This window comes from Myotis nattereri, assembly GCF_964212035.1.
Source record: "Myotis nattereri genome assembly, chromosome: 15".
NCBI lineage: Eukaryota > Metazoa > Chordata > Mammalia > Chiroptera > Vespertilionidae > Myotis > Myotis nattereri.
In genome coordinates this window covers 38,686,707-38,712,918 of record NC_138090.1, presented here as the reverse complement: position 1 = coordinate 38,712,918, position 26,212 = coordinate 38,686,707, and the positions used below count along the sequence as shown (strand labels likewise).

Sequence of the window (26,212 nt, the reverse complement as noted above, 5' to 3'; positions counted from 1 at the left end):
CAGGAGAAAAATGTCACAAGTTTATTTCAGATGCACATGCAGGGGTGCCATAGAACAGCAGACCCAAAGAGGCTTGGGGCAGTTGAGGTTTATATGCCATTCTGGAGCTAAGGGGGTTGTGGTTTGCCACTTCTAAGGCAGGAAGGCAATTCACGTGGAGATAGAAAAGCAGATGTTCTGTAAGTAAATGTTTGCTGAGCTTGTTTAACAATGGGACACAGAGAGGACTCTGGTCAATTAAGCCTTTCCAGGGTCCCCCCTCCTATCACACCTGGTTCCTATTGAATTGTAGTTATCTCTGACGATAGCTCCCATCAGGAGCAGGTCCTCTATCTCTTGTTAAAAATAACCAGCTTGAAATAATCAGCATCTCCAAAGGCATATTTTCAGGTGGTAAACTTTGGCGCGCCCCCTCCCAGGTGACGCTGATACTGACGGTTTGGGCCCACACACCTTGGGAACCGGTGCTCTAAAACCTTTCATGACTCCCTGAAACTTTGGGGAAACCTCCAAAGTTGCTTTCCAGAACCCTGCCTGTTGGCCTTCCTATCCAGCTCTTCTCTTTTCTCCCTATAGGTGTATGTAGCCCACAGCCTAGTTACACAGAGCAACTTGAATTCCTGTGTGAGGCGTGTTCTCTCTCCAGACTGCACATGCTGTAGCACCTTCTGAAACACTTTTCTCTACTTTGTCGGTGGCTGAACACTTTCCTTCCCTGGGGTCTTGTGACACATGGCCAGTCCCTATCCCTCCCCTGACCACACCAGAACATGACCATCTGGGAACCGGTCTTTGTTTCCCACAAAATCACAGACTTTAGTATGACAGGGCCTAGGGCTTTCTGTCACTGTTGTTCCCAACTCTGTCCAACACAGAATAGGTGTTCTAGGTAAATGAACAGTTGCTGGATGTGTAGGCTCCTGCCCCTAGCCCACCCACAGGCCAGGGAAGAATGACTTCATCTGAGAGAGAAAACTCAGCAGCTGTGTACCTGAGCCCTTCTAGATTCCTGAGCAGAATCGGAGAGACTGGTATCTTCTCATGGTACCCCAGCTCAGAAATACAGCTCCATGGCGGGGGGCGGGGCGGGGGGGTGCCCCTGTTAGACCTTGATACAAAGATACACACCGCAATATCCTTTATGCCAGAAACTGCCAACCACCCACATGTCCATTAAGGAGATGTTGGAATAATTTATGGGATGTGTGTCCTAGAGGAGGCACTGCAGAAATTAGAAAGGATTTAAGACCTACTTGTGTGTCTCTGGGATGACCTATGAATTACACTGGGTTGGTGAAAAAAAAATCAAGGTGCAGAAATGAGAATATTAGAAAAAGTATATAAAATTATACATAACATATAAAAAAAACAAAGTGCAGAAATGATAATAATGATTAGCTAACATTTTAATGAATACCAGACACTGTTCTAAGAGCTTTACAGATATTAAATTGCTTAATTCTCTAACAAGCCCATGAGGTAGGTGCCATTATCCTCCCATTTCACAGATTGGCAAACTCAGGCACAGGGAGGCTAAATCACCTGCCCTGATTGGGAGTGGTAGAGTTCTGATTTCTATCCAGGGACTCTGCCTCCAGAATCTGTAATGGTAACCTCCTCGTCACACCAGGTACCATTTGTGTAGAGTGAAAGACACTGACACACATGTATATTGCTCGTATTTGTCTGAGAAATCAGTCAACACAGCCTGAGTGCTGGAGAAAGATTAACTTTCCACTGTATACTCTTTTGTGCCTTTTGAATTTTTAGCATGCACCTTCTTTAAAAATATTTTTTTGTTGATTTCAGAGGGGAAGGGAGAGGGGGAAGAGGGATAGAAATATCAATGATGAGAAAGAATCATTGATCGGCTGCCTCCTGCACAACCCCTACTGCAGCGATTCTCAACCTGTGGGTCGTGACCCTTTGGGGGTCGAATGACCCTTTCACAGGGGTCGCCTAAGACCATCGGAAGACACATATATAATTACATATTGTTTTTGTGATTAATTACTATGCTTTAATTATGTTCAATTTTAACAATGAAAATACATCCTGCATATCAGATATTTACATTACGATTCATAACAGTAGCAAAATGACAGTTATGAAGTAGCAACGAAAATAATTTTATGTTGGGGGGGTCACCACAACATGAGGAACTGTATTAAAGGGTCGCGGCATTAGGAAGGTTGAGAACCATTGCCTGCTGGGAGTTGAGCCTACAACCTGGGCATGTGCCCTTGATTAGAATTGAACCCAGGACCCTTCAGTCCTCAGGTTGAAGCTCTATCCACTGAGCCAAACCAGGTAGGGCGGCATGCACCTTTTTAAAAATGTCTTCAACTGAACAAGGTCTGGTTTCTTTTTCAAGAAGGAGAGAAACAACTGCCTCCCCCTCAGCTGCTGACTTTAGCATGGTGAGGAAACAGAAGACTGCGAGGCTGAGAAAGAGCTCGACAGTAGGTGTTTCTGAACTCCCATGGGACAAGGTGACCAATCAAAACCTTGCTCAAATCCATTTGCCACTTCCTGTGTGACCTTGGACAAATTATTTGATCTCTCTGGGCCTCCTTTCCTCAACTATAAAATGTGGTGAGAATGTACCTAACAGTTGATAAGAGGGGTAAGTAAATTATGTATCAAGGGCTTGAAGCAGTGCCTAGCTCATAGTAAATCCTATATGTGTTTTCTATTACTATTATTAAAACAATCTTGTGTGCCTTTTTAGCATGATTTGACAATGTTGACTTCTTCCTTCCTAAAATACTCTCATTCTCTTACCAATACTCCTCACCCTCCTGGTTTTCCTCCTCCTCTCTGGAACTCCTTTTCTGTCTTCTTTGTAAGCTCTTCTCTCTAGTATGAGGACATTGGTTGAAGGGACACTGCTCACCATCTGGGGCCTTTACTTAGAAAAAGAAGCCTCCTTTTGGCATATTTAGCCTTGAACTTCAGACCCTATTTGTGTCCACCCTGCTAGTCAGGCATCCCTTATGTAGGTCCCAACCTGCATAATTATACATGATGGCCTTGGCTGATTTGTTAATCAATATCCACCCATCCTTCCACTCTCTGGCCTTTCTTTTTTTTTTTTTTTTTCTTTTTTTTTTTTTCAGTCCACCAAATGCAGGCTTTAATAAGTACAACAGTAGGTGTGATTTATAATAAGAAATATCTACTTGGTCTTCATCCCCAGCCCTGGCACAGAGCTACTAACACCCTTGGAATTTCCTTGAGTGATGAGAGCAATAAGGTGTCTTTTGTTCGATTAATGAGGTAACTTTTGGAAAACCCCTTAGTCACCTGAAGAAGGGGCCTGGTTGCCAGGGGAACCAACAGTGTGATGAGAAGACTCTTTTATCTCCACTCTCTCAGACCTCAGGGAGGAGAACGGGGCCAGAGGTTGAATCAGTCGCCAATGGCCAATGAGTTAATCACGCTTGTGTACTGAGGCTTCCATACCCCGCCCCCTCCCCCAAAAAAGGGAGAAATTCAGCGTTGGTGAACCAGGCCCCAAACTCTATGGGTTCTGAAGTCCCTGTGTTGGGCCCTCACCCTATGTATCTTCAATGGGCTGTTGATTCGTGTCCTTGAATATCCTTCATAATTGGTAATCTGGTGGGTACACTGGTTTCCTGAGTTCTGGGAGCTGCTCTGGCAAATTAATCAAACCAGAGGAGGGGATCCTAGGAACCTCTGACCTGTAGTCAGATTGTCAGATGACAACTTGCACTTCAGTTGGCTTCTGGAGTCAGGCAGTCGTGGGACGGAGCCCTCAGCCTGTGTGATCTGATGCTGTCTTCAGTGGGTCATGTCAGAATTTAGTTCAATTGTGGGGCACTCAGATGGTGCCTGGAATATTGCTGTATGGTATTGAGGGGAAAACACACATTAGTACTGGAGTCAGAATCTCAGTGGTCAAGCTGAAATAATCCCCAATTTAAAATCATCTTGTGATCCGTTGTACTGAACTTGCATTCAGCTCCGTTGGGACACCAAGATCTGTCAGATGCAAATTTGTCCCTAAACCATGTTGGTTAGATGCTGTTTGTTCATAGTGGGGATGGAAGCTCAGGAAAAGTTCAGGATGAGCAAGAAAAAAAGAGTTGGGCTCAAATCTAGGCACACAATAGGGTCACAAAAATTTACCTAGATATTTGGATTTCATTAACCTCTTGGAATTCATCAACTGTGAATTCTCTTGTTCAATATACTAACGTATAATACTGAGCAAGAGGAAATGCTTAGCATCAGCTTAATGATAAACACACACCTGCACACAGACCATTCTCATTATTCGTGGTAGCCATGTCCTACAAAGCTGCCGTGAACACTGACTCGGTGGGCGCTGCCCCGCTGCTCCTTGGGGACCTAGCAGGCTGGGTTCCTGTGCGCCTCTGTGGTGAACCTACAAATAAAAGGCCTTTCAGAGCGAGAGGCAACAGGCATTCACTGGAGATGGACAAGAATAACGATTCAGAAATCACTAATTCCGGAAGAAGCCCAAGGCCAAGGGCGTTGATGAGAAGAACAATTCCATCAATAGGAGGAAGGCGTTTCCATCGGTGGGGATAACATAACCTCGTGGCGCTAATGCTAAAGGATGATGTTAATTTTCAGTCCAATAGTCCTAACATCTGCTTTCTTACTATCCTTGCAAACAGTTCTTTGGGGCACAAGGTTTCCTTGAGCCCAGTCCAAAGGTCATTTTGCCCTGTTTTAATGTCCCAAGGTTTGAGGTATAAGTCATGCAAGACAGGTCCTCTGGGCTGGCAGTTCTGACTCCATTCTGGCTCCGTTTATTCATTTTTTAATTTATTTTTTTACATTTTCACCAACTGGTCAATACGTAACCTTGTTTGTTATATGGTGTTTCTGTTTAAAAATACCTTATTATATATATGTAGTTGATTGGTTACCATGAACTCACAGCTAACAGCACTGTAACTCATGCTGCTACGAAGCTGAGCTAACACACCTATTTTTTTCCAGAAGGCACATCTCAGGAACACTGGGCAGCACCGAGAAACTCTGCTTGGAGATAATTTTAAACAACAAAATCACCTCCACAAAAATGCTCCAAACAAGGCACACATATACCACAAAAAGGATGCTTGTCACAGCGCAGGAGCTGACACAAGAAGACGGACAGAGCATCGCTCAGCTGGAAACTTACTGGGTGAGTCAAGATTTCTCATGCTCTGCACACACCCCTGGATGACTGAGAAAGGGCCACGAGTATGGATTTGGGAGTTACAAATAGGCAAATTCACGAATATGGGATCCACAAATAATAAGGATCAACTGTGTGTGTGTACATATGTATATAGGGTATGTACATACAGTATTTCTAGGCATATATACTTGAATGTGGCCCCCAGGAAGGCTGGCCCATCTCCGGCCTTTCTAATAGAAGCCCAATTTCATTCAAGTATTCACCAGCCTCCAAGCTGAAACCTCCCCCCAGCCTCAGTTCTGGGGAACAGGGGGAATCCTGAAGAATCTAAGCTAATCCTGAATTCCTCAAGCCAATGATTGGCTCAAGATGGGCATGTGAGGCAATTTTGGCCAGTAAGATGGAAGAGGAAGTCTGTTGGGAGGCTTCAGGAAAGGATTTTCTTGATTCCAGAGACAGCATGGAAAAAGATGCCACTCTCTTCTTGTACTAAAAATTACCACATCTCCTTGTGATGCCTGGGCCTGCAGCAGCCACTTTGGGGCCATAAGGGGAGTCCATGTGGAAGCCAAACATTCAGCTGAGGGTGGAAGAGCAGAGAGGGAACCTGGGGCCCAAGACCCTCCTGGAGCTTTCACTGTATCATGCCTAGAGCTCTCCCCAACTCTGGTGATGTGCAATATTCACTCATCTCATTGTTTCACCTCGCACCATTCTGGATTTTGTTACCCGCTGCCCAAATCTTTCCTTACTGATACAAAATATAAATATCCTTAGGCTGATTTCTCAAGGCTGGTCTTCTCTTCACTCCTACCTCATGGCCTTGGTTCCTGCATCTGTCTCCAGCCTCAACTACTCTGAGCCTCAGCCCTGGGGGCTCTGTGGCCTCCTGATATCTTCCTCTGAGTGTCTTTAGCCCCTCACACTCACCATGTTCCAAACTAGCCTCAGCATCTTCCCTCAAACCTGTTCTTTCTCCAAGACTCCCATCTTGATTGCAGTTGACCATCCCTTGCACCTTTCCATGGCCTTGTTCCCTACCCCAAATCTATAAGGCCTATGGCCTGTCCACTTGGTCTTCTGAGCATCCTTCCACCTGTACCCCCTCCTGTGGGCTCTGTCCAGCGCCATGATTTTCTGTTTTGTTCCTGCCATAGCCTTCCCTGGGCACCCAGCCTTTGTCTCCCCCTCTCATCTACATCCACAGAAAAGCTGGGGGATTTCCTAAGGCACAAACCCAACCATGACCCTGTTCTGGTAGAAACCCTGCCGTGATTCTCTAGTGTCCTCAAGAAAAAAGCTGTTTCCCAAGCTGATCATTTAAAGACACTTAAGAGGGGCCCAGTCAACCACACCACTATCCTTCCCCATTCACTCCACACTAGTCACAGAAGCTGATGGCTAACATGCTTTCCTACCTCCAGGCCTTTGCATACATGGTTCCTTCTGTCTGGAATTGCCCTTCCCATTTGTCTATTAAGGCCTGGCTCAGATGCACATCCCTTGTCACCTTCATAGGGTTTGGGAGAGGTAACAGCTCAGTAGATGGGCCTTTGGTGTAAGTGCTATTGCTGATGTATCATTGGGCGGGGGGTGGGGACAGACAGGAAATCTATTGCTTCCTAGTTCTGTGTCTAAAACAAGGAACGTCCCTCCTATGCCTCAGTTTCCTCAACTGTGGAGAGAGGATAATATTATATTTTCTCATGCAAATTACCCAGAACAGGGCCTGGTCAAAGCATCACAGAATAACATGGAAGGTTCTGTGAAGTCATCTTGTGAAGGACTATTATTATTGCCATTTTACAGATGAGGGACCTGAGAATCACAGGGGAAGTGGCTGCCCGAGGAGATGGGCAGTATGCAACTGAGTTGGGATTTGAGCCCAAGCAGGCTGGCTCCAAAGCTCACAGAATATGCACTTAGTGCTCCACAAATGGGAACGGTTGTTACGGTAGTGTTGTGGCTAAGAACAGTGCCTTCTGTGCCATTCGGATCCAGACTGGGATCCTGTTTCCTGCTGAGGAAGACTCTAGGACCCAGGCCTACCCCAGGGCTCTCTGCATGGGTCTTGCTCCCTGGAGACACCTGAGGAAAATCAGTTACACCTTCTTCCCTTGACTGCTACTCATATTTCAGGAGTGAGTTCAGTTGTCCCTTCCTCCAGGAAGTTCTCCCTGACCTTCCAAGTTATATTGGGTGCATTCCATTGTTTTCTCCATCACACCGCTGACCACTCTGCGTCTGCTATTAAAGTCCTGCCAGTTCTGGGCTCACTGTGTGGGGACGTCTAAGTTACTAGACTATGAGCCCCAGGAGAACAGGGCCCAGCTACATCACTAACAATGCCCAACATATAAGAGTTTGGGATGAATTAATATACAGGTGGGGCAAAAGTAAGTTTACAGTTGTGAGTACACGAAACAGTTTATTCTAGTATTATTTATTAATCATTGTATCATTTTCCATATGAACAACTGTAAACCTACCTTTGCCCATCCTGTGTTCTTTCCAATGGACAGATAAGAAAATGAAGGCTCAGAACGGACTGTCACTTGCCCAGGGTGTAGTGACTGATCTAGTGCCTGAAATGATACCTGAGCCCAGAGCCTGGTAGAACTGTAGATGGTGAGTTGCTGAGAGAAGCAGATGGAATAAAAGAGTAAGAAAAAAAGAGACGTTGAGAGGGAAAGACAGAGACGGTGAGAAAGCCAAAGAAGCACTGAATGAGGGGGAGATGAGAGAAGGAGCCAGGAGAACAAAGCAATGCAGGTGCTTGGGGAGCCCAGGACAGGTACGACAAAGGATGGACAGCTGGTGGCAGTGCCCTCATGAGCACTGGCACGTGCCCACGAGGGTCGTATGTCAGTTCCAGTCACATGGTCCCTCAGCCGCAGGCTAGGCCCATCCAGTCTCAAGGTGCCTGCCCCAGCTACCTGGGGATGGAGGCGTAGTTGGTGTGGGAGCTGGTGGTGAGTTGCTGGTGTGGTTCTGACTGGGGACTCAGAATGTCCACCCGATCATCCTCATCCTCATGGAAGCCGGCAGGGCGTGGGCTGGGCAGCAGGATGAGCTCTGTGAGGCCGTGAAGGTCAGACACATGCCGGACAGTCTGCAGCACCAAAACCATGGCGATCAGACCCAGGAAGAGGTAGGCTGCAAAGACGGCAGAGGAGCCATGGATGAACTCAGAACCTTGGCAGGCCCAGGGTGGGGCTGTGACCCTCAACTTCCCCCTTGTACCCTCCACAACAAGGCTGTGCCCTCGGTCCTGAGCCAGCCACCCTACTCACCTGTGACCAGCACCTTGTAGAGGGCCCGGTAGGGCTGGCCGGGGGCTTCACCGGGCACATAGTCACCCAGGCCAATGGTGGACAAAGAGATGAAGCAGAAGTAGAAGGCATCCAAGAAGCTCCAGGCCTCCTCAAGGTGGGCAAAGATTGCGGCGGGCACCAGGAAGCAGGTGGTCACCATGATCCCCAGCAGAACCACCAGGTGCCAGAGGGCCAACCGCCGGGAGTCCCAGCCCCAGCGCATGCCCAGCCAGGACAAGGGTGCATGGGTCAGCAGCAGGGACAGGCGCTGGGCTGAGGCAGTCAGCAGCAACATGGTGGCTGGCACGCCCAGGAGCGCAAAGACAATGGAAAAGGCCTTGCCCGCATCAGTCAGCGGTGTTGTGTACCCATAGCCTGTGGAAGTAACAGGGAAATCCTTCTGCCCGCTTGGCACCTACTGGGGGTCTGTGGCCATCCTAAGCCAAGACCTAATGTTACCCTTGAACTTGCCCCCCATTCTTTCATTTCTGGTCACCCTTGACTTCCTTATCACTCACAACCACTTTCTGTCAGTGAATCCCATTGTCTCAAATTTCAAGTAGACCCCAAGTCCATCCACTTCACACCACCCCACCTTCATGTCTACCCCGTAGTCTCCTCCCTGGCCTCCCTCCTCCACCTCCACCCTTGCCTTCACAGTCTGTATCCCCCACGCAGCCCGAGGGGCACTGTGAACACCAGTGTTAAGTCATGTCCCTCCCCTGCTCAGAGCCCCCTGGTGGCTCCATCCCACTCAGGAGGAAGGACAAAGTCCTCATCATGATCCTGAGGACCCACACAATCCAGCAGGGAAATACACTCCCACCTCAGGGCCTTTGCACTATCTGTTCTTTCCCTATGGAACACCTTCCTTCAGGTTTCCACAGGGCTCCCTTCTTCTCCAGGTCTTTGTTCAAACATCACCTTCTCATGAGGCCTTCCCTGACCCCCTTTATTTTGTTGTTGTAATCCTCACCTGAGGATATTTTTCCATTGATTTATTTAGAGAGAGTGGAAGGGAGGGGGAGAGACACAGAGAGAGAGAGCCATCTATGTGAAAGAGACACATCCATTGGTTGCCTCCTGAATGTGTGCCCCTGCTGGGGCTGGTGGAGCCGGCAACCTGCCCTTGATGGGAATGGAACCCTTCAATCTGTGGGCTCTATCCACTGAGTCAAACCGACTAGGACTGACCACCTTATTTTAAATTTTTACAGCTTCTCACCCAACTTTTTTGGTTTGTTTTCATAGCACTTAACACTGTCTAACAAACTATATGATTTACTTATTTGGCTACTCTCTGTCTCTCCCATTCGGGTGCCATCTCAGGAGGACAGGGGCTTCTGTTTGCTTTGTTCAATGCTATAGTGCTGGTATCAGGCACAGAGTGGGCACTCAGTCAATAGTCGAAATAATAAATGAAGGGCGCAGGCTCAAGTCTGGCCCCCTCTACTCTAAAATGGGTGTGACAAGCCCCAGTGACCTCCTGGAGGGCCGTGAGAACACAGGACCACAGGACCATGGGTGTGAGTTCTGCAAACTGTAACATGATACAGGGGGATTCAGGTGTAAGTGAGACTGGCTCACTGTTTTAATGTATAATTTAAAATATCTTTATTTCCCAAATAAATCAACCCAAAAGGTCAGAGATATGATGGGGGTGATAAGGGGCCTGGTTAATGTTGAGGTCAAATGTTTTTAGCCCAAAAGACTGCAGATCCAGCCCCCTGATCAAAAATAACATGTGGAATCATGCAGATGAACACATCTCCCATACAAAGGGATCTGATTTTTTATATACTCAAAAAACTGAGAGTAAGGGCTGGAAGAGATTCCTGTACACACATGCTCATAGCAGCATTCTTCACAGCCAAGTGTCCATCGATGGATGAATGGGTAAAAAAAATGTAAATATATGCAATGGAGTATTATTCAGCCTTATGAAGGAACATGCTACAACATGGATGAACCTTGAGGACATTATGCTAAATGAGAAAAGCTAGTCGAAGAAAGACAAATACTGTATGATTCCACTTATATGAAGTATTTAGAGGAGTCAAAATCACAGACACACAAGTACAACGGTGGTTGACAGGAGCTGGGGAGAGGGCACATGGGGAGTTGGTGTTTAAGGGTAGAGTTTCAGTTTTGCAAGATGAAAATTGTTCTAGAGATGAATGGTGGTAACGATTGCACAACAATGTAAATGTACCTAATATCCCTGAAGTGTACAATTTAAAATGGTAAATTTTATGTGTATTTTACCATAATAAAAAATTGGTGGGGGGGGGAAAGGCTCTGGCTTTCGCTGTACACATGGCCACCTGGAATAAAGACATTCCCTCTTTAATGGGGTTTCTCCATTAAAACCTTTGTATTAATGAGGGTTGGAGCCATAATGAAAAACCTCAAATAATAATTGCGCAAATAAGATGCAGCTGGGTGTAATTAGAATAATTTCTGACCAATGCGGCACACATGAAAGAAGCAAACAAGTTCCAATAAGTGTCCTTAAAGAGAGGGTGGTGCCACCCGAGTCGGCTGCTTCGTGGTTAGAGTGTCAGCTGTGGACTGAAGGGTTTCAGGCTTGATTCTGGCCAAGGGCGCATGTGCAGGAGGCAATCGGTCAATGTTTCTCTCTCTCTGGCTCTTTCCCTCCCTCTCCCTAGGGTGAGGATTAACAACAACAAAGAAAACACACACACACACACACACACACACACACACACAGAGCCATAAAAGAAAGGGAGATGCCGTTCCCCTTCTTTCTTCTTTCTTCCCGCTGGCTGAAATACAAACAGAAAGGCAGGAGCTGAGCAGCCACCTTGGACCATGACGTGACCTCGGGATGGAAACCCTGCACCGAGAGTTATGGAGGCGCTCTGACCATGCAGCATCATTCCAGAAATAGATTTCCATCTTATTTACGCAGCTATTATTTGAGGTTTTTCATTTATGGCTTCAACCCTCACAAAGGTTTTAATGGAGAAACTCCAGCAGTCAGCTGAAATGGCAGGTATGCAAATAATCTGAGTCTCAACTTGCTACCTCAAAGAGCAAAGTTCAAATCAGTTTTTTGCCATTTATTCCCTACATGACCTTGGCCCAATGACTTTCCTCAGAGTCCTGCAAAATGGGCTCATAAAAAAATGTCTTCTTCAAATGCAATAGTAATAACCCTACCAGGGTGGATTGCATAGCATCTAGCAAGACATAAAAAGAGTTACCATGGCAGTCATGCTCACTTCCGGGATGCTGACCCCACCATCTCTGGCCTCAACTGGAGCAAGTCTGCCTGGATCAATTCCAGGCCCAAGGCCTTTCTCAGAGGGCTCGGGCCTGACAAGACCAGAGGTGCCGTGGAAGAAGTCTCTCTGAAAGACTTTTGGCTTTTCATTTCTCAGACACATTCAGAGCTCCAGGCTTCCCCACCAATAACCATGAAAACGGAGGCACAGAAAACCTGTCATTACCCCGAACCCTTCAAACTTACAAAGACTTCCTCCTGACCAAACTTCAGCCAGGCTCCTCTTGACTAGGCCGTTTTAGCAAGAATGCTGTCCGTTTAGGGAGAATTCCTCCACTCTTGATATCTGATCACATTCCGTATTTTCCACCTTTGAGAGCTGAGGCCTTGGCCTTTGCAGCAATCCCATTAAGCCAGTAAATAAGAATCCCCTCTCTCTTAATAATTTCCCGTCCACTGATCCCCTCACTGCTCTCTATCTCCAGCTGTCTTGTTATATTCAGAATTGAGTTCAGTCTCGCTCCCTTATTGCAACAACTTACCATTTTTAACAAGTACCTGAGTAATTTTTCATTTCAGTATACACACATCACTCCTCTTCATGCAGGCTTCCGAGGTAGTGCAGTGTATTGGTTAAGAGCATGGGACTCTAAGGCCTGATCGCCTTGGTTCAAATTTCTGCTCTACACCTTCCTAGTTGTGTGACCTTGGACAAGTTGTCCAACTTCTCTGGGTCTCAGTTTCTATTGCTAAAAAAATAGGGCCAGACCCGGCCCATGTGGCTCAGTGATTGAGGGTCTACTCATAAATCAGGAGGTCAGGGTTCAATTCCAGTTGGGGCAGGTGCCTGGGTTGCAGGCTCAGCCCCCCACCAAGGGACTGTGTGGGAGGTAGCCAGTTGGTGATTCTCTCCATCACTGATGTCTTTCTCTCCCTCTCCCTGAAATCAATAAAAATAGAGTGTATTTATTTTAAAAAATAGGGCCACTAATGGTACCAGCTTTACAAGGCTGTTGTGCTGATTGAGTTAAAGCCCATACGCGGCAACTCCTCTACCAGGTTTTATCATTACTGTGAAGGGGGGGTGTTATTGTTCCCATTTTACAGATGTGGGAGGACACTGACGCCTAGAGTTGAGCAGCGGGCTGAGCGGAAATCCGAACCAGGCTGGGCATGCCTTGAGTTTGGCTTCTTCATCTGTCCTCTTGGGACAACTTCTCAGAAGCCAGGATCTGGGAGGAGGTTGATGGAGACACTCATGTGGCCCAGTGAAGCGCAGGAGCAGGTCAGGCAGGCCCAGCCAGCGGGACAGAGTATAAGAGGAGCATCCAGCTCTGCTAACGATGGACTTGGTTTGCTGGTCCACACAATGGGGCACCAAAGGCAAAGGCCACCTGCTACTGCAGGCAGGGAGCAGGTTAGGAGTCTGCTAGGCCTGCCCCAGCCCCCATCTCTCCTCACCCCCAGGCCAAATTCCAAGCAGAGAGAGGAAGAGGGAGTTTTGGGGAGGGGATGTGAAAGGACCAGCAGAGCCTTGACAACAGGGATTTCCCAGGTCTGCAAGTGCTGAGGTGGGAAGGGATGTCCCCGGTAGGGCTGGGGGGAGGGGGTTGGTCCTACCTGAGGAGGTTGGTTTCTGGTTTGAAAAGGATCCTGGATCCAGAGGAAAGGTGACAGGCCCCAGTGGAGGCATTTTCTGGATTACAAATGGGACTGGGAGGAGATTCCTCAGGAAGAGGGGGATTATGAGCCTGAGGATGCCTGAGAGGACACGATGAGCGTAGACAATGCTAAGGGGATGATGGGACAGGGTGGGTGTCTCGGGTCCAAGGGTGGAAAGTGGTAATGGTTTTGACTGGACACTGGGGAGGGCTCTGGGGTACAGGGGGCCTGGAGTATCCTTGGTCCAAAGCAGGCTGTGGCAGTGTTAAACTGGGAGTTCCCAGCTGCGGGTCTAGAGATTGGAGTGTTTCCTAGAGCCTAGGAGATTTCCTTTCTTGGGAAATCCAGGTTGAGCAGGGGTAGCAGGTGCAGAGAGCAGAGTTCCTGGGCTGGAATTGTGTGATGGTGTGTGTGTGTGATGGTGTGTGTGTGTGATGGTGTGTGTGTGTGGTGTGGGGATTCTGCTCTCAATGATAGTGTGTGTGGAGGGCACTGGTGTCCCTGATAGAAGGTCCAGGTGGTTCTGGGGCTTTTGCTGGGAGTGATGAGTCTCAACTAGGGGTTCTCAGGTTCAAAGAGGCCCCCATGGGGAGACCCTGGTTTGGAAAGCAGAAGGGGTTTTGCTAGAGCCAGTTTTGAGATTGGAGGGGAGGGAGTCCTGGCTGGGGGCTTCTGGAGGATAATCTAGCTCCCTCCACGATGGTTGTCTCTCATACATCCATAGATGGGGGCTGCTAAAATGGAATTCCAGGTCCAGAGAAAACCAAAGCGTCTCTATTGGGAGAAAACTCTACATTGCGGGCTCCCCGATACAAGGGAGATGTCAAGACGGAGTGGGGTACATGGAGAGGGGTCCTGTATCTGGAGTCAGGGCTTACCTGCTGGGGAGTATGAGTATGAGAGAGGCAAAGGCCACCTGCTACTGCAGGCAGGGCCCCTTTCAGGGTAATGGTCACCATCTAGAGGAGGGGCCCTCTCAGAGGGAGGCCCCAGGTCCTGGCTGAGGGATCTCTACTGGCAGTAAGGTCTTTAGTGATGGCTCCCTGAGGGGGTCTGGAGATTCGGGGTTCTCTCTGGGCACCAGAGTCAGGAGGAGGTTGGGATAGGGCTTCCCGAAAGGCTTCCAGGAAAGATCTATCTGGTCAGTCAGGAGACACTGTTTGAGGGGGTGGTATTCTGAGACCAGAGTCTTGGGTGGCTGAGGTCCGAGTCCAGAGAGGGTGAGGGTCTCAGGCCCAGGGTCCCAGGTCCTCACTGGAGGTTTCTGAGTGCAGTGTAGGCCCAGAGGGGCCTGGAAGGGCCATGTCTCCAAGGGGTGAGGCAGAGGAAGAATGTCCCAGATGCTCCCTGGCAGGTACTGAGTACAGCCCTCGTCATGGAGAACTGAGTGTTTTCCTGCGGGGAGGAGAGGCTTGAGTGGGGGCTTCCCGAGGGAGGCAGATCCCACGACTGTGGATGCCGGATTTTCCTCCAGGGGTTTTGAGGGGATCCCAGGCCCAGAACGGACTGGAGTGATCTGCTGGGACAAGGTTACCTCCTGAGGGCTCCCGAGTGCCCCTGGGGGTGGGTTCTCGCTAGTTTAGGGACTGGGGCGGCGCTCACCTACCCACGGTGGTGACCAGTGTGCTGGCAAAGAAGAGAGCAGAGGCAAAGTCCCAGGCGGGGTCCGAGGCGTTGGCGGGCCCCGAAGCGTTGGCGAGCGCCGCGCGTCCCAGCCGGCCGGCGGCCAGCACTCGCTCCACGAAGGCGTCCAGAGCGGGGGCGGCCAAACACGGGCTGCGCCGCAGCAGCTGCTCCCGCAGCGTCTCCAGCTCCGCGCGGAGCCGAGCCTCGTGCGGCCCCTCCAGTCGCGCCACCAGCAGCGCGCCCAGCCCGAGGTACACGGCGTAAGCGGCCAGGGCGCCCGCCAGGAGCGCGCCCCGCCGCATGGCGCTCCCCGGCTCCCACCGAGCCCCGCCGCCCCGCTGACGTGGCCCCCGCCTGGAGATGGCCGGGCGCCCAGCTTTAGTTCCGGGAGCTCGAAGCACGGCCTCCACCTCCCCGAAGAGGAACCCGAGAAGAAAGGGGAGGGCAGGGGAGGGGCAGGAGAGGGAGGAGAAGCGCCCCGCCTCCGGGAAACTGAGGCACGCCCCACCGCCAGGTGTTAACACCGGGAGGGTGGAGCTCAGCACTCCGGGACCCAGGAGACTAACCGGATGGAAAGGGTGGGGCATTCTGCCTTTCCCTCTCTGCGTCCCAGGCGCCTTGATTCCTTTGTTTAGAAAGAGTCCGAACTCTCCTTTCTGCTCAAGGACCGAGAAGTCGCGCCCCAACTCCTCCGGGCCATCTTGCTGGGCTACAAGATTGTGCTTTTCATCGGGGTGCATGGCTGAGGGGACCAGGGGACAAATTGGCATCCAGCCCTCATCCCATTCGCCAAGTCGTGCGCTCTGGAGTGGAGTTGCGTCCACCGGTGGGGAGGCCTGTCTAAGTCACAACGGACACCACAGGGGCAGGGGTCCTCGTGCCCTTACGGACAGAATCGGGATATTTAGCTCTTCACCAGATCTTTGCTCAGTGCCCACTTTGTGCCCGACCCTTTGCTGAGTGACCAAGACAGTTCTGGAACCTGCCTTCAGGGGGCTCCCAGCACTTCAGAGTGACAGCCCAGAAAGCAGCACAGGCAGTGACCAGGGCTGGGATGGAGGATGCCCAGAGGAGGCAACTACCGCCGCTTTTGAGAAATCAAGAGCTTCTGGAGAAAGGAAATAACTGAAGTGAGAGAGGAAGGATGAACAGGAAAGAGCCAGGGTCTCTTTTCCAGGCAGAATCACAGATCCACACCTTCACTGAAGGGGGGGAATCTTTCCTTCCCTGCTCCCTCTCCACACCCCCCTCTCTGACTGCCTTCCGGAGGGCAGCCCCGACTCCTGACCACATCCGACTGGCAAAGGAGTGGGGCTCCGGGACCAGTTCAGACACACCCAGATGGTTCTATTTATAAAACTGTGGCAGCTCTTGGGAAAGAGCCCAACTTGGGGCTTAGAACTCACAGGAAGAGACACCTGATAATACAACAGCAACAGTAGGGGCCAGTGATCAAAGGCCCTATGGACACATGAGCTTGTATTTCAACCCCTCCTCTATTATTCCTCTATTAGTCATTAAACAGATGAGAAATTTTAGGCTTAACAATTGAGTAGTCACAAAACTGGTAAGGTGTGACCATGTGAACATGAGGCAACACAAAGCTAAAATACTTGCTTAGTAATAAAAGTATTCAGAAGATGAAAAAATAGTGATGGAGCCTGAAGGACAGATGCTAAACCAGAGGTTCAGAAGAGGAATGGGACAACTCACGAAGAAAGCCCGCGACTAAGCCAGGACTCATAACTGAGAGACCAGAACAGTCCTCAAGGTCCCCAGAAAAGGCAATGCCTCGGGAGGAAAGGGAAAGCCACAGTGACAGAGTCACTTGCTGACAGTCTTCCGGAGTGCTGTCATTGCCCAGAAGTCACGCAGTTATCTTTGCCTGAGATAGTGGAGGAAAGTGTGGGACAGAAAATGGGAGGCTGCAGGGGAGAGAAAGGGGGAGACCGAGTGAGATACATGGGGTACTGAACGACAAAGAGAGGAGAGACTAAAGAAGCTTAATTCTCCCGGCTTCTCACTTGCAGGTGTGCCTGGGTGTGCTGTGAGTTGCTGGGGGATGTAAAGTGTTTTGGTAGAACTGAGAAAACCAGGTCACAACCCAAAGCATTTTTTATCATTTTCTGGGGAAATATGTAAAGAGATATTCCTACAGACATCTTGGTTCTTACCCCCTAACTTGCTGAGCATTCTTTTCTCGCTCTAAACATTCACTTTAACACCTAAGATCTGCCAAAACTGTAAAGGGCAGAGCCCGCACCACCCCGCTTAACCCCTCGGAAATACAAATGGACTTCTTCCCTGCTCCACACCCTTCCCTGGTTCCCGCGTGCTCTCAGCGACCCAAATTGAGCGTCTCTCCAGGGAGAACTCCATTTCCCATCCGCCTCTTCGCTCGACACCTACATTTCCCATCATGCACGACACCGTCTACTCCTAAGATCGCTCCCTGCCCCGCCTTCCTGCCGCCCCGGTCTGGACTCTCGGCTTACGTCACGGGCCTCCAGCTCTCCCCTCTTACCCACAGCAAACGCGGCCAGGCTTCCACGAGAGGGCGTGGCCTCTGAACGATCGTAACGCCTATTGGCTGTCGCGTCGCCGGTGGGACGTGGCTACGGAAGCCGGGCGGGCACATTTCGAACCGTGGCTGGGGCGGCGGCGGTAGCAACGAAGGATGCATCCAGCTGGCTCCGCGGCGGGGACTCCCCGGCAGCGTAAGTGGCGTACGTGGCCCGCCGAGGTGATGAGGCGGGCGGGGTGTGGCGGGGCCGCCGGGGCGGTTGGCGGGGTCGCTGCAGGTCGGAGGTCAGGAAGTCAGGGATCTGGAGCTTCGAGGTGTGCACCGCACCAGGATGCCAGCTCCGGGTAGGGGCGCTTAGGGGTCGATTTTTTTCCCCTTAGGATATTATTTTGAAAGAAAACAACTTTGGGCAGGATACTGTATGATGAGCAGAAAAGCGCGACTTTCATTGATTTTGCCGTAAGCAGTCATCCTACTCCTTACCCCTTCGTAGCCTCGGGCTGTCGCTTATGCCCTAGGACAGGGTTCGTAGCCCTCCATGAGCGAAGAGGGCCATGGTTATCCCTTATTTAAGATTTGAACCTGTGTTTATTTGGCTGTTAACCTCTTTTTTTTCCATCTTTGCGAATTTGTATGTCTAATCTCCGTGAATGTGCGTGCATCTCATCAATTCATTCAACATATCCTGCCTCAGCTCCCCTGTGCCCAGCCCTGTGCTGGAATGTGGGTACCTGGTAGCGACCAGCAAAGCACCGGTCATTGTTAACTCTTGTTTGTTTCTGAGTTTGGTGGGAAGACAGCCACTAAACTCAGAAACAAACAAGGCAGCCTGATAATTTGGGGACTAATTAGAGCCATAAAGGGAATAATCGGGATGTGTTGAGGGAGACAGTGTGATGCGCCCATTCCTCCCTTCAAACATCAATAAGGTGCCTGGCTGGTCCTGTGGTAGGTGATGCTGGAGATACAGTGGTGCCCAACAGGTTCCTGACCTCATGGAGCTACCAGTACAGAGCAGAAGACAGCAGCAGGCTTGAGTGATGGACATTCTGATGAAAGAAGCAGCACATGCAGACGGGTTAGAGCCAGGGAGAGGGAAGCACAATCAGAGTGATTATGGCTGGGATGGAGGTGTTGTGGTAGCCCAGATGAGGCATGTGACCCAGCCTGGGGGTGTCAGTGAAGGTTCCTGGAAGAGGTGCATCTAATTAGCCCAGAGAAGGGGATTTGTAGTGAGGGAAAAGCATTGGAGGCCTGTGCTGAGTAAACAAGTAGACAAATGAATTGTGATAAGTGCTCAGAAGGGAAAAGAGAATCACTGGATATTATGAGAAAAAACAAGGTGTGGCTAGTGTTTATATTGAGGAATGAGAAAGATCTCTGAGAAGGAAACATTTGAGCTGAGGCCTGAGTGCAACATTGGCAGTTGTCAATAGTGGGAAGGTGTTCCAAGGTGATGGATGTTCAAAAGTCTATGGGGGCCCTGGCCGGTGTGGCTTAGTTGGTTGAGCATGTCCCAGGCACTCAGAGGTCACTGGTTCGATTCCTGGTCAGGGTGTATGCTCGATCCCCAGTATGGGGCTTGCAGAAACAGCCGATAGATGTTTCTCTCATGGATGTTTCTTTCTCTTCCCCTCCCTAATCAAGAATATATATATGTGTGTCTGTGTGTGTGCGTGTGTACATGTATATATATGTATATGTATATGTGTATATATATACACACACATATATATGTATATTAAAAAGCCTGTGGGGGGGCTAGGAGCTTGGCAGGGTCATGGTCTGAGAGGAGGCCATTGTGACTGAGGTGCAGTGAGCCCCAAGGAGGGGTAAGGTAGTAAAAGAGGGTGGTTAGCAGGGCTGGGTCCTGCAGGGCCTCATAGGCATTAGGATTTTATTCTAAACACAGTGGGCCCTGATCTTAGGCAGAAGACAGGAAATGTTCTCTTTTGCACTGAAAAAGATCGCTCTGGCTGCCCACTGGAGAGAACGTTGGTGCAGCTAAGAATGGACAGGAGGACCCAGGGGGAGGACATTTAAGTCAGATGCAAGATGACATAGTCTGAGAGGGAAGGGTAACATTGAGGCATAGTGGGCAAGAATTAGCGATTGATTGGTTGGATGCCAGACAGAAGGGGAATCGGGGGCTTGGAGACGGTGGTTAGAGCCCAGGGGCAACCAGAGGCCATTGCCAAGAAGTGGTCTACCTGGGTCTGGCTACAGGAGAGAAGTGGTGGCCAGAGACAGAGCCCAGAGCCTAAGGCACACTGTGAAATTTGTGGGTGTGGGTAAGATTGCCCTAGATGAGGGCAGAAGACAGGGCAAGGGTGGAAAATTGGGTCACACGTTCCAGGGAGCTGGAAATAAGTCACCGATTGAGAGAGACAGATTGGGAAACCATCAGCTCCATGAAGGCAGGAGTTTTTGTCCCTTTGATCATTGCTACCTGCATCACAGGAGGGTGCTAAGTAGGTATTTGTGGGCCTCAGACAGAAAAGAGAAAAAGACAGGCATAGTGTCTCAGAAGCCCAGAGTTGGAGGTTGGCATTTGGGGCAGTGCACCTAGTGCTGTGAGGACTTGAATTGGATGAGAGCAGGGTAATGGACCCGACCTGGTGGTGCAGAGAGCCTTCAGGTGGCTGGTGGGAGCAGGACCCCAAATACCACTGGCTGAGGGCTAACAGGGAGGAAGGACAGGCTCACACCAAAGCTTTCAGGAAGTGACCCTTCGGCCAGAAATGAGAGAGGAAAAAGGGAAGTGGAACTTGAGGACAAGAGGGCCAGAACCACTGCTGCGTTCTTTGGGACTGAGGACACCTGGGTCAGTTTTCCAGCTACAAATGACTGAGATGAAGAGCTGAGGGGCTTGTAATTGACAATAGGAGCCAGGCCAAGGGCTGAGGAGTCTGAGTGTCACTTCGCCTTGGACTATTAACCCATTCTACAGAGGAGAGAATTGAGGCACAGAGAAAGTCACGATGCAGATGACTTGCCTCCTACCCCATCCATTGTAATCCTACCACCTTGTATCCTGTGCCCACAATGGTGCCTGGCATATAGAAGGAGCTCAATGAATATTGGCTGCCACAGCATTGCTTATTGGTTAGGAGTAAAGGCATTGGAGCCAGAGTGCTGGGTTCAAATTGTTCATCTCCATGTTTCTATCTCCTTTCTCTTACCCCACCCCAATTAAGCACACATCCAGTAAGTCCTGGCCCTCCCAGCTGGCTCCAAAATCTATCCAGAAGCAGCCCGTTCCCCTCCCCTCAGTCTCCACTCTCTATCCTGGTCTCCCGCCTGGACCATCAATAAATTCCTCCCTCCTTTCCTCTATATCCAACATGAAGCCAGAGGGACCTTTTTAAAAACTTGAACCCTGGCTCTGCCTCATATTATCTGTATGACGTTGAGCAGGGGCCTGAACCTCTTTGGGGCTTGCTTTTCCCATCTGTAAAATGGGGGTGCTAATAGCATCAACACAAATGGGTTGTTGTGAGGATTAAATGAGTTAATCCGTAATGTTTAGAACATGACCTAATATGTGGTTAGTGCTCAGTTGGGGTTGAATTATTGTAATATTTATTGAGCAACCTGGATTGGACTCCTGCTCTTCCCTCACTCTGTTTGGCCCTTTACACAAGTAATTTAGCTTGTCTGGGCCTCGGGTTTCATATCTATAAAATGGAGATAGCTACTGATTCATTTAGTAGGTTTTTGTCAAGTGCTAGGTATAGGATTTAGCCATGAACAAGACAAAGATTCCCACTTTGGGGACTCACGCTTTTGTGGACAGACAGGGGAAAACAAGAAGTAAAACATCTAGTATCCCAGCTGGTGCCGAGTTCTGTGGATATAAATGAAGCAGGGAAGGGGGGTGCCACCTATGGAGGTGCAGTTGTATACAGGATGGTGGGGGAAGGTCCCATTGAGCCAAGACTTCAAGGAGGGCAGTGAGCCATGAGGACACCTGGGGGAAGAGCATTCAGGCAGAGGAACAGCCAGTGCAGCAGCCCTGAGCTGGGAGTATGCCTGGTCTGCTCAATGAAAGCCCATGTGGCTGGAACTGAATGAGTGAGGGGGAAACATGAAGAGGGATACGGACAGAGAACTTGTTTGTAAAAAGCTTAGTACAGCATTCTGTGCATAGTAGCTAGCAACGTCATCATCCTTGTTATTTGGATGGATGGATGGCGAGCAGAGCCTGCCTGCACTTGACTGGCTGACCCATCTAACATGAAAACCAGTGCCCCACTGGAGTAAGGTGGGAGGGGGTGTGCCCACAAAATGAATGAGACATCTACCTCTCTCCCCCTGCAGCCTCAAAGCGGAGGATCCCTGTGTCCCATCTGGGCATGGCTGACCCCCATCAGCTTTTTGATGACACAAGTTCGGCCCAGAGCCAGGGCTATGGAGCCCAGCGGGGACCCAGTGGCCTGGGCTACCCTACAGCTTCTGCCTCGCCCCAGGCAGCCTTCTTAGCTGATCCTGTGTCCAACATGGCCATGGCCTATGGGAGCAGCCTAGCCGCACAGGGCAAGGAGCTGGTGGATAAGAACGTGAGTGGGCTGGGCTGGTGGGAGTGGGGGGAAGGCTGGGGCCATGAGGCCAGGGCTTCAGGGAGAGCTCTGCCTCCCCAGATCGACCGCTTCATTCCCGTCACCAAGCTCAAGTATTACTTCGCTGTGGACACCCTGTACGTGGGCAAAAAGCTGGGCCTGCTCTTCTTCCCCTACCTGCACCAGGTCAGAGCGCCACCTACTGAAGTGACCATCCACGGTCAGGGGGAAAGACAGCCTCTGGGTAGGGGGCAGTGGATGGGGGTTGAGTCATAGTCTGGGTCCTGCATGAGGGGCAGGATGGGTGATAAACCTTAAGAGAGGGCCTGTGAGCAGGGTAGAGGAGCCCAGCTCTGGGGGTTCTGTCTGCTCCCCCACTATCCCCACAGGACTGGGAGGTGCAGTACCAGCAGGACACGCCAGTGGCCCCCCGCTTTGATGTCAACGCTCCGGACCTCTACATTCCAGGTTTCACCCTATCCACCACTGCCCTGCACCCTCCTCCCTCTGGGTGGGCATATCTAGGGCAGAGGTTTAGGTACCTAGAAGCCCAGATGGTCCTTCCTCTGACCTGTGTCTGTGTGTCTGCTTCCCATAGCTATGGCTTTTATCACCTACGTCTTGGTGGCTGGCCTGGCACTGGGAACCCAGGATAGGTAAGAGAGAATGCAAGTGGGTAGGGTGGCACGGGCTTTGGAGGACTGAGGGGCAGTTGGGAGAGTCTCTTGGTCCCCTCTCTCAGAATAGCCCACTGTGCTCTCTAGGTGTCATACTCAGGGTCACCCCTCTCCTTCCCACCCACATGTAGTACCCTGTACAGGGTGATTCTCTAAATTCATCCTCTTTGGCCTCCACCACCAGATCTAGTCTTATCCTCTCCCGCTCCTAACCAGCTCCTAACCCGCTCCACACCCCCCTGCACCCTGACTTTAGCAGCAGCCAGGAAGGTCTTGTCTGAGAGGCAGGCCTGGCCACATCCCAACCTGCTCAGAAACTGTCCATAGCTCCCCAGGCCCCAGACCAAGCCCCAGCTTCTTAGCCCTGCACTAACCTCCATGAGGCCCTTCTCTGCCCCGCCTCACTCTGCTGTGCCACTCTGGTCCTCTTTCCATCCTCCACCAGGCCTAGCACTGCCATCCCAGGGCCTTTGCACATCTAGTTTCCTTTGTTCAGGAGTACTTTCCTCCCTGACATCACCTGCTGAGCATTGCTCACTCAGAGTGTCTCCACCCCAATGTCACTTCCTTGAGGAAGCCTTCCCACCACCCCAGGCTGGGTCAAGCCTCCACCTCTTGTTCATAGGCCCCTGTTCATTTCCTTTGTGGCACTGAAAATAATTATCATTTGAATATGGCAGAGAGCAACCATCTCCTTACTCCTTCAGGCCTCAGGCAGATGTCCCTCTGGGAAGCCCTCTCTGACACCCCTCCCGCTGGGTCAGGCACTTCCCATGCCCTGTGCTTCCCCAGTCGCAGCCCTGATATGTCTAGGGTGTCACTGAGGACAGATCTGCTTTTCCTGAATGGGACTTCCATGAGGACAGGGCCCAGATCCACCTTGGTCACGGCCGGGTCTCCAGCCCCACCCAACACAGGCTGTCCCCCAGTGGATGTTTAGGGAGGGTTTGAGCAGGCCAATCGAATGACAGCTTGGGTGCCGGCAGGTTCTCCCCAGACCTCCTAGGGTTACAGGCCAGCTCGGCGTTGGCCTGGCTGACACTGGAGGTGCTGGCCATCCTGCTCAGCCTCTACTTGGTCACTGTCAACACCGACCTCACCACTATCGACCTGGTGGCCTTCTTGGGCTACAAATATGTTGGGTGAGTACCACCATCTCCCCTCCACAAACAGCCCTAGCCCTGGGCCTCTTCCTCAGACCAGCCTTCCCCTCTTTCTCCCAGGATGATTGGTGGAATCCTCATGGGCCTGCTGTTTGGAAAGATTGGCTACTACCTGGTGCTGGGCTGGTGCTGCATGTCGATCTTTGTGTTCATGGTAAGTTGGGGCTCAAGGGAGCATGAAGTTGAAGACACAGGTCCCTTGGCCAGATTGGGTTCCCCTGAAGACATCTAAGCAGCGGACGTCAGGTGGAGAGTTTAGACCAGAGCTGCATTGCTGAACTGAGGACCCCTGGAGTGGGTGCCACAGCTTGGGGTTTAGGAGGGCCTCCTGGAAGAGGGGGTGTCCAAGCTAGGGCCTGAAGGAAGAGAGGAGCCAGCCAGACTGCTAGGGTGGGCGGGTGCTCACCTTCACAGCACTCTCCTTACATCGTGGACTTTCCTGCCAGGATTTTCTTTAAGATGAAAAAAGTTTCAGCACCCCTGACGTAGCTTGTTTGAGAGCTCTTTGTGGGGGTGCTGGTTAAGCTAGGCCTGGGTTTGATCTCAAGCTTAGCTGGATCCTGGGAAGATCACTTTCTCCTTTTCAATCTCAGTTTCCTCTTTTGTAAAACCCGGATGATAACTGCACCTCAGGATACTTGGGGGACCTAGGGTGAGAAGCAGAGGGCACAAACTGGTAACTTGTGGGCCACATCCAATCATCAGATAAACTTTGACTTAGATGTTATTTACAAGATTTTTTAAAAAGGCATTCTGGTTTGTGTTAAAAATGATCATCTGGCCAGCATGAGCAGTGACAGCAACCGGAGCCACGCCCAGACAGGTGATCACAGTGCAGCTCCTCCCTAACTCACCGTGGGGCCTGGCCTGGGTTTGAGCCCTGACATTTTCTCAAGGCCTTGGGAAGAGCATCACCATCTGTTAGATCCGGGGAAGCCAGGGAGTCCCAGAGTGGAGATGAGCGCAGCTGCCCCTGTGGAGGGAGGGAGAAAATGGAAACTGCAGCGGGGCAGGGACTGAAAGTGTCCAGGCGCTCCCACTGGCGGGAAGGGCTAAAGGGTAACCTCTACCGGCCCCAGATCCGGACGCTGCGGCTGAAGATCCTGGCGGAGGCTGCGGCCGAGGGAGTCCCAGTGCGCGGAGCGCGGAACCAGCTGCGCATGTACCTGACCATGGCTGTGGCGGCAGCGCAGCCTCTGCTCATGTACTGGCTCACCTTCCACCTGGTGAGGTGAGGGCGGCGGGCCTCTAACTGCTGCTCCTGCCGGCTCCTCTCCCGGCCACCTGCCAGCCCACCTTTGCCATGGCCCCCAGCCCGAGACGCTCTGCCCCCGCCCCCACCCCAGGTGCAGAGCTCCCCTGGGGCACCAGCCACCCCCCAGCAGACGGCCTCTGTTCTGGAAACAATAAACCATGAGCCCAGCTTGGGTAGCTCTCCTTGGTGGCTGTGCGGTTGCCTACAGGGGGCAGGCCAGGCCCGCTGGAGAAGCGAAGGGGGGGGGGGGGGGGGGGAGCGCGTCGCGGTTCACAGTTGCCTGCAACCTGGAGGCCACCAGAGGTGAAGGTTTAATGAGCCTGGCCCAGGCCTGTCAGTGGGAAGCCTTCTTCCCCTTTTTCAACTTGGGCTTCTTGACCTTGACTGGGGTGCTTCTGTGAATCTCTGCAGGGTGGGGCTGTGGGAATAGGAGAGGAGAGGGGGTTCCTTGGTGAAGGGGCACCCACTTGGGAGGGACAAGTCCTTTACCTTCACCTCCATGTCTGAGTTGCCAGAGCTGCTGTCAGAATTTGAGGAGCTACTGGGCCATGGCCGTGCTAGTTGAAAGCATAACAGTGAGGCCAAGGGCCGGGCAAGTTGAAAGCCTGAGCTTGAGACTCAGGGCTCTGGGGTCAAAAGCAACCCAATTCCACCATGCACCCCCCCAGGATGGGCCCTGTCGAGAGGTGATTAACCCTTCCGTTAGCTGCCCCTGCTTCTGACAGACCTGAACTTTGGGGGAGCTGTATTTGGGGTCACTCACCTGGCCTGCCCCCCGTAAGCTTTTGGAGGTGGACTCCAGGGCTGCTGAGAGAAGTTGGCTGGATTGGGATAGGAAATGTCTCCTGCACACTCCCAGGAACACGGGTCCAACTCTATGTGGTGAGAGAAGGTGTGTCCAAAGTGTGTGTGTGTGTGTGTGTGTGTGTGTGTGTGTAGGGGTGGAGCAGCGGGACATGCCCTCAAAAGGAATGCTGAGGAGTCCCTCCAGACCTTTGTTCAGAGT

At 51.0% G+C, this 26,212-nt stretch overlaps 2 protein-coding genes across 3 annotated transcripts; one reads left to right on the top strand and one right to left on the bottom strand.

The window, feature by feature from the left end:
- Positions 1-7,591: 7,591 nt before the first annotated feature.
- Positions 7,592-24,522, bottom strand: KCNK6 (potassium two pore domain channel subfamily K member 6). The gene is made up of 5 exons (XM_081107973.1): positions 24,358-24,522; positions 17,553-17,823; positions 15,009-15,737; positions 8,473-8,868; positions 7,592-8,335 (listed from the first exon to the last, which is right to left on the bottom strand). Exons 3-5 carry the CDS (start codon positions 15,613-15,615, stop codon positions 8,112-8,114), a joined length of 1,227 nt encoding a protein of 408 aa, XP_080964099.1. The 5' UTR covers positions 15,616-15,737; positions 17,553-17,823; positions 24,358-24,522; the 3' UTR covers positions 7,592-8,111.
- YIF1B (Yip1 interacting factor homolog B, membrane trafficking protein) lies at positions 17,646-25,393 on the top strand. 2 transcript variants are annotated; one of them, XM_081107975.1, is made up of 8 exons: positions 17,646-17,745; positions 21,873-22,111; positions 22,193-22,297; positions 22,501-22,579; positions 22,710-22,767; positions 23,775-23,930; positions 24,012-24,105; positions 25,031-25,393. In XM_081107975.1, the coding sequence occupies exons 1-8, from the start codon at positions 17,706-17,708 to the stop codon at positions 25,184-25,186; spliced, it is 927 nt and encodes a 308-aa protein (XP_080964101.1). In that variant the 5' UTR covers positions 17,646-17,705; the 3' UTR covers positions 25,187-25,393. The 2 variants fall into 2 exon arrangements, with proteins under 2 accessions (XP_080964101.1, XP_080964100.1); XM_081107974.1 differs by having other exon boundaries at positions 17,646-17,754.
- The last annotated feature ends 819 nt before the right edge of the window (positions 25,394-26,212 follow it).